This window comes from Myotis brandtii, unplaced genomic scaffold, assembly GCF_000412655.1.
Source record: "Myotis brandtii unplaced genomic scaffold, ASM41265v1 scaffold305, whole genome shotgun sequence".
Classification (NCBI taxonomy): domain Eukaryota; kingdom Metazoa; phylum Chordata; class Mammalia; order Chiroptera; family Vespertilionidae; genus Myotis; species Myotis brandtii.
Genome location: NW_005361652.1, coordinates 3,701,521 through 3,713,427, shown reverse-complemented (window position 1 = coordinate 3,713,427; position 11,907 = coordinate 3,701,521). Strand labels below are relative to the sequence as shown.

General features: G+C 38.3%; 1 protein-coding gene across 1 annotated transcript in view; it reads left to right on the top strand.

Annotated features, from left to right (window-relative positions):
- The window catches only part of CENPI (centromere protein I), a 72,372-nt gene that overhangs the window by 10,934 nt on the left and 49,531 nt on the right, over positions 1-11,907 (top strand). Inside the window, exon 5 of the mRNA XM_005869885.2 lies at positions 318-425. Within this exon, the coding sequence (XP_005869947.1) occupies positions 318-425 (108 nt within the window). The remainder of the gene's footprint in view (positions 1-317; positions 426-11,907) is intronic.

Below are 11,907 nucleotides of genomic sequence, written 5' to 3'. Positions count from 1 at the left end.
GAAACAATTTCTGGAGGATGAGGCCCAGAAATCAGGATTTTAAAAAGATTCCCAGGTGATTCTAATGTGCAGCCAAGGTAAGGGTTGGCAAGGACAAGCCACTTATGGAGTAATGGTACTGGCCTTTTGTGCAAAGCCTATGGTTTTGGAACAATATAGCTTGATGCAAGGACTCTGTTCAAACAGAAATTTTTACTGAGGGATAAAATCTACCAGCTGGCTTTGTGCTAGAGGCTTCTAAAACAGCCCTGAGGGGGGAATTAAGTTCTTCTGTGCCACTTATATTTCTCTAAAGATAAGCATTTGTCTCTCAATAGGTACTTTTTTATCGTTGGCTGGTTGCAATGTTTGACTTCATTGATCACAAGGAGAACATTAACTTGCTCTATGGCTTCTTTTTTGCTTCATTGCAAGATGATGCACTGGTAAGTAAAAATTGAAGAGCATCATGCATCAATCAAATGGTATGTGCTTGTATATTGACGTACCACATGTGCTTCAGAGTGCCACACAATGTGTTTTTCCTTATTTGAAAAGATAGCAAACATAGAAAAGTATAAAGAATAACATTACACCCTTGCACCTGTCTCAGATTAACAAATATAATTTTTTTACTGTATTTGCTTTATATCTTCTTTCAAGGAAATACAACGTTACAAATATAATTAACTCCGCATTGGAGTCTCTTTGCTGACCGAGAGCAGTGATTGCTATCTTTTCCCTTTTAAACCACTTACATGGTGTCCTTTGGGTCATTTATTCTACATTTTCTTGATTAACACTGCAAAATCTTCATCAGAATTAATGAGAAGGAGAGGGTTGCTTTTCATGAGATGCCAGTAGACTGATTTTGTTTAAATAGCATAATTACTCCCATTGAAAACATGAATAATTCTAAGAAAACAATCTACTGTCCACCTGGAAGACTTCAAAGACCATGTGAACCATTCATCTAACCAAATTCCTCTAATTTTTAAAAATTGACATTTCTACTGTGTTCATTGCATTGAACTAGGCAGTGCAGAAGATTCAAAGTTTAGCGGATGGTTTCTGTATTCCAGGGATTTATAATCCATTTGGGGGATTAAGGAAAGCACATAAAGTTAAATAACTCAAGAATTAAATTATCAAAGACAGTATATAATAGTGTGAGAAGAATAATTGATGCGATATTTCCTGGAAGGCAGAGAAAACTAAACCAAAGTGATTAGACAAAGCATTATAAAGGGTTTGGGTATTGAGCTGTGCCTTGAAGATTGAATAGGATTTGAGATTTGATAAAAAGAAATGATGTTTGACAGGACTATTTCAAGCAAAGTTGTGAGATGTATAGATTGTGTTTAAGTAAGGTAGGAGACCTTAAGTAGACTGACTGATTTACAGTTGGTGTGAGGCGGTGGTGGGTTGTAAGGCTTGAAAAGTTGAGTGAGGAGAGATTGTAGAGGTTTCTGAATGTGATGCTAAGGAATTGAACTTTATCCTCTATCCATTGGGGAAATCATTGAAAAAGTTTGGGCAGAACATGTTGAAAGGAACATTGTAGGAAGCTGTATCTAGTTATGCCAAACAGTATGAATTAGGAGGGAGGCTAGAGTTAGGAAAACTATTTAAGGGACTAATGTGGTAATCCAGGTACAACATGACGAAGTTGTAGACTGGCGATTCTTAAATGTTTTGTGGTCTCTTTGAGGCTCCCTGAGACCTTTCAGACCTCCTAAAAATTATTTTCATAGCAATATCAAGATGTTATGTGCTATTTTCACTGTGTTTGCATTTGCACTGATGGTGCTAAAGCAATGGTGGTTAAAACTGCTGGTGCCTTAGCCCAAATCAGGACAGTGGAGCCAAGCTCTACTAGTGGTCATTGTATTCTTCACTGCAGAAAAAAACAAGAATGCTAGTTTCACTTAAGCATGTCCCAAATGAAGTAGTAAAAATTAACTCATTAGTTTTATTAAATTTCAACCTTTAAAATATGTCTTCAATATTCTGTGTGATGAAATGGAAAGCACAAATAAACCTCTTCTGCATACTAAAGTACAATAGGTGTTTTGAGGAGAAGCACTTGTATGACTGAGTTGTGAGCTAAACTATTAGCCTTTTTTCATGAAATACCATTTTAAATTGAAAGAATGACTGACATATAAACTATGGTTATTCAGACATGGGCATTTGGCAGATGGTGAGACTGTCATTTCAAAGAAAACAAATGGCAATATTTGTTGCCAATGGTAAAATTTGAGCTTTCAAGTAAAAATTATAAGTTTAGAAAATTTGTATCTGCCATTGTAAACTTTACAACTTACATAAAGACTTAGAGAGCCCTAGCTGGTTTGGTTCAGTGAATAGAGCATCAGCCTGCGGACTGAAGGGTCACGGGTTCGATTCCGGTTAAGAGCACATGCCCATGTTGTGGGCTCAACCCCCAGTAGGGGGTGTGCAAGAGGCAGCTAATCAGTGATTCTCTGTCATCATTGATGTTTCTCTCTGTCTCCCTTCCTCTCTGAAATCAATAAAAATGTATTTTTAAAAAGACTTAAAGACGTTTCAGATGAGATTGGTAGTTGCAGTATTAATGAATGTGATTTTTATTTGTTAAGCATTTTTGTTGTTGTTAATCCTCACCTAAGGGTATTTTTTTTCATTGATTTTTGTTTTTTTAGAGAGAGTGGAAGAGAGGGAGGGGGAGGAGAGAGAGAAACATTGATGTGAGAGAGACAGACCGATTGGTTGCCTCTTGTGCCACCCGGCTGGGGATCGAACCTGCGACCCTTCGGTGTGTTAGTCAATGCTTTAACCACTTAGCAACACCAGCCAGGACATGAATATGATTTTTATTTTTTTTAACTTTAAATTTGTTTTTATTGTTGATAGTATTACAGATATTTCCCATTTCTCCCCTCCTTTCCCCTCCCAGGTCTTCACTACCCTGTTGCCCGTGTCCATGGGCTATGCATATAAGTAAATAAATTCTCTTCTCATCACCCTAACCCCACATCGAGGTATGTCAGTTTGTTATGAATGTGATTTTTAGATATTGTGTAATTAAATGTGTCAGTATTTGGAACTCAGTGAACCAATATATTCTAGATGATATAAAATCATGCATGTATTAAAAATTCATTCAAAATGCAAGATATATCAATGAATTTTAATGGAACAGAGTAAATGTTCATTGATAAGATTTCAGAATCCACATAGCCACTAACCTTTAAGAAACTACTTCTTAATCAAGTTTTTGTATAGTACCAAAGACTAATATTCACGATTTTCTGAAAAGGCTATTAAAATACTCCTTTTCTAACTACATATCTGTGTGAGGCTAGGTTTTCTTCATGTACTTCAATCAGAACAACATGGCTTTTTTAACTTCAATAATTTTTTATTTTTCAATTACAGATGACATACAATATTTCATATGTTACTAAGTGATCACACCAATAAATCTAGTACACATCTGACACCATACATAGTTATTACAATATTATTGACTATATTCCCTATGCTGTACTTCACATCTTCATGACTGTTCTGTAACTACCAATTTGTACTTCTAAATCCCTTCACCTTGTTCACCTATCTCCCTGACCCCCTCTTATCTGGCAATAGTCAAAATAGACAGCATATCTTAACATGTTCAAGGAAGAAGCAGAGAATCTAACTGTATTCTATTAAGTCCGAAACAGTGAAGAAATTTGTAGAAATGTAAGTCTATGCCACTCTAGTCAATTTTTTGTTGGGAAAAAATAGTTATTTTTCACAAAATGTCATTTATGTTAGCATGTATTAGGTTTATTATTTTTCATGAATAATAAACATTTTAAAGTTTCTAATATAATGAATATTGATAGATATCCATATAAATGAAAGCTTTTGGGGAAGGGGGTCTCTAATTTTTTAAGAATGTAAATATGAGACCAAAAAGTTTGAGACTCACTGTCCTAGACCAAGGTGGTGGCAATGAGAATAAAAAAATTGAAAGGATGTATTTTAGGGAAAATTATAAAGGAAGAATTGACATGAGCTGGTACTTAAATTGGATTAAGGGAAGGGTCAAGAAATAAAGATCTGTGTTTTTAAGTCAGCATGACTCAATGATGGTAGCTTTGATACTAAAAGGAAATTTGTGAGAAGGAGATAGTTTGGAAGGAATATATTAAATACAAACTATGCCAGGTATTTAACTAGTATTGCAAATACAAATATAAATAAGACATAATAGTTAACTCATGTGAGGATTATATGCCAGGCACTAGGTGATTTATATATAGATATAGTATTTCATGAACTCCAAGATACCTTCAGTTGTAAGATGCATCATTATCTTATGGACCACTATGAAAGAATTCTACCATTAATACTGTCACATAATATTGATGACAGGATTAGTCCTATTTTCAGAGATGTTAAAATGTAAAAGAAAGAAATGTTAGAAGACTATGTAAAGTATTTCTTTCTGGTTCTGAGAGTCTGAAACTTCTTTTTTTCTTACTTCAATATTCTTATTTTACTTGATTTTGAGACAGAGAGAAAGACATCAATTTGTTGTTCCACTTATTTATGCACTAATTGGTTGATTCTTGTATGTGCCCTTGGCATATTGGGACAATGCTCTAACAAACTAAGCTACCTGGCCAGGGCCTTACTTCAATATTTTTTTTGTTTTTAAATATATTTTTAATTTCAGAGAGGAAAGGAGAGGGAGAGAGAGAGATAGAAATGTCAATGATGAGAGAGATCAGCTGCCTCCTGCACGCTCTCCAGTAGAGGTGAGTCTGCTACCCAGGCATGTGCCCTCACCAGGAATTGAACTGTGACCTCCTGGTTCATAGGTCGATGCTCAACCACTGAGCCACACAGGCCAGGCTTACTTCAATATTCTTGGGGGCAAAACATTTATTGAGTACCTACTATTTTTGTACTTCTGCTGTCCAATACGCTAGCCACTGACATCATACGACTAGTGAGCACTGGAAATGTGGCTAGGCCAAACTGAAATGTGCTCTAAGTGTGCAATACATACCACTTTTATTCCCATTTTAGAGATGAGGAATCTGAGGCACAGAGAAGTCAAATAATTACGTAGGGTCACATGACTAGAGCAAGGATTTATGGAAAATTATATCATTTCCATTTTAGAGATGAGACAACTGAGTCCTGGAAAGTTAGGTAGCTTTGCTAAGGAAAGCCACTAGTATGAGGCTGAGCCTAGAAGGTCTTTACATTTAATAAGGGAAAAGATAAGTAAGTATGATGAATCCTGTGATAGTACCCATAGGGTTCTATGGGGAGAGGTATCAGAATAAGACTAGGGATCAGGGTTAGAGTTACAGAAATTTGTTTTCAACAGGGAGAGAGATACCTCTCCTGACAATAAGCAAAAAAGATAGGTGTTGGTGCTAACAAATTTGTGGGTTAGTAAGTGACACGAAGGAATTCCTGACTGGTGACCTTGGTGATTTTTCAGTCAAGTAAGAGGCAAGGTCTTCTGTTGAGAGTGAAGAGGGGGAAATAGAATATAATATTTAAGGAGAGAGTGTAAATTTTGAAATAGCTCCTGATGGAAATGGGCATAGTAGATGATTAGAGATGCAGAAATTTTGAAGGACCAGATGAGGTTACAGAGAACAAATTTGTAATGTTACTAATATGCAAGGGTAGATAATTTGTCCAGGGTCAGACAAGAAGGCAAGAGAGTGATTGAGCTGATGGACTAGGGCAGCCGTGGGCAAACTACGGCCCGCGGGCCGGATCTGGCCCGTTTGAAATGAATAAAACTAAAAAAAAAAAAGACCGTACCCTTTTATGTAATGATGTTTACTTTGAATTTATATTAGTTCACACAAACACTCCATCCATGCTTTTGTTCCGGCCCTCCCGTCCAGTTTAAGAACCCATTGTGGCCCTCGAGTCAAAGAGTTTGCCCACCCCTGGACTAGGGGGTCTAGAGAGAAAAGGGGAAGACGGTAAAGACAGAAGACTGCAGATAGGGAGCCCACACAGCTAAGGTTCATGATACCTTGGTGACATTCAAGACTTGTATTGGGATTAAAAGCTGGAATCATAGGAAGTATCATTGGAGTTGAAGATTTCAGCCTGGCCCGTGTGGCTCAGTGGTTGAGTGTCGACCTATGACCCAGGAGGTCACCGTTCGATTTCTGGTCAGGGCACATGCCCAGGTTTCGGGCTCAATCCCCAGTGTGGGGCGTGTAGGAGGCAGTTGATCAGTGATTCTCTGTCATCATTGATGTTTCTCTCTCCCTCTCCCTTCCTCTCTGAAATCAATAAAAATATATTTTAAAAAAAGATTTCAGGAGGAAGTGGTTCAGTGTGTTGACCAGACTCAGAGTTATCATGGGATGAGTTGCTGAAGTAGAGTGAAGGAATGGAGTTTTTTGAATTGGAATTTGTTGTCGTTACCCATCTGTCAATTACTGAATAAGGTTATGGTAAAAATCTCCCAGTATGAAGGCAAAATTGTCAGTTTTTCCTTAAAGTTCTGCCAATTTTTGCTATATATATTTTTAGTCTATTAGGTGTATGCACAATTATAGTTTTCATATTGTCTTGTTGAATCTAACCTTTTATCATGAAGTAACCCTTTATTGTTAGAAATGCTTTTTGTTTTAGTTTATTTTGTCTGATATTGACACGGCTACTCTAACTTTATTTTGGCTAGTAATTGCTTGCTTTATTTCTATCTTTTGGTTTTTTAAAAAATCATTTTTTCCCCACATGCCTTAGATGCCTCTTTTAATATTTTTATGTTTTTTTATTGATTTCAGAGAGAGGAAGGGAGAGGGAGAGAGAGAGAGAAATATCAATGATGAGAGAATATCATTCATTGGCTGCCTCATGCATGCTTTCCACTGGGGATCGAGCCCACAAGCCAGGCATGTGCCCTGACCAGGAATCGAACCTTGATCTCCTGGTTCATAGGTTGACACACAACCTCTGAGCCACACTGGTCAGGCTTTAGCTGCCTCTTTTAAATAGCATATAACTAACTAGGATTTATTTTTAAATCCTTTTTGATGATTTTTTGCTTTTACCTAGATAATTAGTTTATTTACCTTTGTAGTGATTATTGCTATAATAGAAATAAGTTCAAATATCTTATTTTGAACTTTCAAAATTACCTATGATTTTCTGATTATTTCCCTCTGACTCTCTTATTTTGGATTGATTATGGTGTTCCTATTCTTGTTTGGACATTAATACATTCTGTGTGTGTTCTCTAGGTGTTACTGTACCTTTATTAACATGCATATATAATGTAAAATGTAAAACAGTCTCAATCTTTTACTATTTTTTCTTTTTTGGAATATATAGTTATATTTCCTAAAATAAATCAGTTTGCATATAATAGATTTATTATTATTTTAAAATATGTTTTCATTTTAGAGATTGAGGAAGGGAGAGGGATAGAGAGAAACAGCAACGAAAGAGAAACATCATCGATTGGCTGCCTCCTGCACGCCCCCTTCTGGGAATTGAGCCTGCAACTCGGGCATGTGCCCTGACCTGGAATCAAACCATGACCTCTTAGTTCCTAGGTTGACTCAACCACTGAGCCATACTGGCCAGGTGGTTTTATTTTTTTTAATGAATTAAACATTTTAAATGTTTCTAAACTTTAATTTTTAATGTTTTTTTCCTTTTTTAAAAATATTTTTATTGATTTCAGAGAGGAAGGGAGAGGGAAAGAGAGAGAGAAACATCAATGATGAGAGAGAATCATTGATTGGCTGCCTCCTGCACATCCCCTACTGGGGATCAAGCCTGCAACCCAGGCATGTGCCTTTGGCTGGAATCAAACATGGGACCCTTCAGTCCACAGGCTGATGCTCTATCCACTGAGCCAAACCAGGTAGGGCGTGTTTTTTATTTTTCCTTAAAGTCTAAAGGTAACCATTATCTTTACCTTCATCTTGAGTGCTACCAGGACCTTAGAATGCTTTAACTCTGATTATACTCCTCTCAGATTATATGTTATTATCTGGTTTTAGTTCTAGTTCATTTTTCTCCATCCTCTTCCATATACACATAAAGTAGACATTATTCTTATCTTCATAGTTGATATTTGTTTAGATTTGTCTACACATTTACCAATATCTTTGCATCACAGACCTTTTAAATAGCATATATGATTCTAGATCATTTTTCTTTTTCTAAAAAGTATATCCTTTAGACGATTCTTTCAATGAGAATATTTTGATGCTAAACTTTCTGTCTTCGTTAGAAAATGTCTTTTACTATGCCCTTGTTCTTGAAAATTGGTTTTGGTGTGTGTAGAACTCTAGCGTTAAATTCTTTCAGAACATTGACAGTAGTATTCCATGGATTCCTTTCCATTGTTGTTGAATCAGTCTAATTGTAATCTGTGTTCCTTTTCTCTCACGATACTTAAAAAAAAATCTTTACTTTATTGAGGTATAATTCACATACAATACAATCCATCCTCTTAAAGTATACAATTCACTGCTTTTTAATACGTTCACAGATATGTGCAACCATGAGTATAGAAAATTTTAAAACATTTTCATCACCCCAGAAAAACCTATTACCTTTAGCTATCACCCCCACCTCCCTATTTAGGGGTTCCTAACAACTCCTAGTCTATTTTTTGTCTTTAGAGATTTACCTATTCTGGAAATTTCATAGAAATGGAATCATTTATAATCTTTTATGACTAACTTATTTTACTTCGCATAATGTTTTCAAGGTTTATCCATGTTGTAGCATGTATCAACACTTCATTTTTTAATCTGTTATATTTTACTAGAGGCCCAGTGCGTGAAATTTGTGCACTGGGCGGGGGGCAGCCCTCAGCCTGGCTTATGCCCTCTCACAGTCTGGGAGCCCCACAATCGATTGCCCACAAAGAGGTAGGCCCCGCCCACCTGGCCAGGGCTCATGGGTTGGTGGCCTGGGCCTCCCTCTTTGGGGTGATCATGGAGTCCCCCAATTGATTGCCCTGCCGGCCAATGGCCTGGGCCTCCCTCTGCAGGGCGATCTGGCTATTGATCGCACCCCAGCAGAGGAAGGCCCCGCCCACCCACTGCAGCCCGCTGGTCAGTGACCTGGGCCTCCCTCTTTGGGGTTATGGTGGAGGCCCCCCCAATTGATCGATTGCCCCGCCCACTGGTGGCCTGGGCCTCCCTCTGCAGGGTGATCATGGGGCAATGCCGGGCCCCCAACCAATTGCATCACACCCTCCTTGGTTGGCCTGGCACCAGTGGGTATCATAGCGTGGTCATCTGGAAGGTTGTCCGGGCGGTCATTCTCCTTTTCGGTTGTTCGGTCAATTTGCATATTACACTTTTATTATTATAGACTAAAGACCTGGTGCGTGAAATTCATGCACTCGGTGGAAAGGCATCCCTCAGCCTGGCTTGTGCCCTCTTGCAGTCTGGGAGCCCTCGGGGATGTCCAACAGATGGCTTAGGCCCACTCCCCACGGGGAACAGGCCTAAGCCGTCAGTCAGACATCCTTAGCGCTGCTGCAGAGGTGGGAGAGGCTCCTGGCCGTGAGCTTGGCTTCTGGCTGAGTGGTGCTTCCCCTGTGGGAGCGCACTGACCACCAGGGGGCAGCTCCTGTATTGAGCATCTGCCCCCTGGTGGTCAGTGCGCATCATAGCGACTGGTTGTTTCACCATTCGGTTGATTTGCATAATTGCCTTTTATATATAGGATAACAACAGTATTTTTAGAAAATATATTTTTATTGATTTCAGAGAGGAAGGGAGAGAGGGAGAGAGAGAGAAACATCAATGATGAGAAAGAATCATTGATCGGCTGCCTCCTGCATGCCCCCCACTGGAGATCAAGCCCACAACTCAGGCATGTGCCCGGACTAGGAATTGAACCATGACCTCCTGGTTCATAGGTCAACGCTCAACCACTGAGCCATACCAGCTGGGCCTATGATAGTTTTGAGTATTCTTAAATATATAATTCTTTAGTTTCAGTTACATTCACAGTGTTGTATAATATCACTACTATTTCCAGAGCTATTTCATTACCCTAAGCCAGTGATGGCGAACCTTTTGAGCTTGGCATGTCAGCATTTTGAAAAACCCTAACTTAACTCTGGTGCCGTGTCACATGTAGAAATTTTTTGATGTTTGCAACCATAGTAAAACAAAGACTTATATTTTTTTGATATTTATTTTATATATTTAAATGCCATTTAACAAAGAAAAATCAACCAAAAAAATGAGTTCGCGTGTCACCTCTGACACGTGTGTCATAGGTTCGCCATCACTGCCCTAAGCAATAACTCCCCCTTTATCCTCCCCCAAGCCCCTGATAACCTCTAATCTACTTTCTGTCTCTGTGAATTTGCCTATTCTAGTTACCTCTTATAAATGAAACCATACAATATTTGTTCTTTCGTGTTTGGCTTCTTTCACTTACCATAATGTCTTCAAGGTTCATCCATGTTTTAGCATTTGCCAGAACTTTATGGCTGAATAATGTTCCATTGCATGTATCTGCCACATTTTGTTTATCCATTCATCTCTTGATGGATTCTTGAGTTGTTTCCACTTTTCAGCTAACATCAACAATGCTGCAATGAACATGGGTATACAAGTATATGTTCAAGTCCCTGCTTTCAATTTTTTTGGAATGGAATTACTGTATCTCTTATGTTTAGAATTTTGATAAACCACCATACTGTTTTCCACAGTGGCTACACCATTCTACCTTCCCACCAGTAGTGTACGAGGGTTCCAATTTCATCACATCTTCACCAATACTTATTTATCTGACTTTTTTTTTTTTAAATATTTTATTGATTTTTTACAGAGAGGAAGGGAGAGGAATAGAGGGTTAGGAACATCGATCAGCTGCCTCCTGCACACCTCCTACTGGGGATGTGCCCGCAACCAAGGTACATGCCCTTGACCGGAATCGAACCTGGGACCCTTCAGTCCGCAGGCCGACGCTCTAGCCGCTGAGCCAAACCGGTTAGGGCTTTATCTGACTTTTTGATTATATCCCTCCGAGTGGGTATACAGTGGTATCTCATTGTGGTTTTTATTTGCATTTCTCTAATGATTAGTGATGTTGAGCTTCTTTTCATGTACTTCTTGGCTATTTATATATCTTTGGAGAAATGTGTATTCAGATCCTTTGCCTATATTTAAATTGAGTTACTTGTCTTTTTATTATTGGGTCATAAGTGTTCTTTCTATATTTTACATAGAAGTCCCTTATCAGATACCTGATTTGTCTGGGAGGTATAACTAAGCTAGAATCACTTTAAATTCTTTGCTTGAGGTTTTCTTGGTCATATCAATAGTGTAAATTCAAACTGCAGACCTACATAGGGCCCAGCTCATGGTTATAAACTCTTGGGAGAGAGGCTTGTCCTGTGGTATATAAGAGTGGATGAATGATGATTAGTATGTTTGACTCTCCCTTACTTTTTTTTTTCATCTGTTTTTTAAAATTAAATCTTTATTGTTCAGATTATTACATTGGTTCCTCTTTTTTCCCACCATAACTCTCCTCCACCCAGTTCCCACCCCACCCTCCTCCCTCACTCCCCACCCACTGTCCTCATCCATAGGTGCACGATTTTTGTCCAGTCTCTTCCCACATCCCCCACACCCCTTTCCCCTCCAAGAATAGTCAGTCCACTCCCTTTCTATGCCCCTGATTCTATTATATTCACCAGTTCATTCTGTTCATCAGATTATTCACTTGATTTTCAGATTCACTTGTTGATGTGTATTTGTTGTTCAAAATTTGTATCTTTACCTTTTTCTTCTTCTTCCTCTTCTTAAAGGATACCTTTCAGCATTTCATATAATACTGGTTTGGTGGTGATGAACTCCTTTAGCCTTTTCTTATCTGTGAAGCTCTTTATCTGACCTTCAATTCTGAATGATAGCTTTG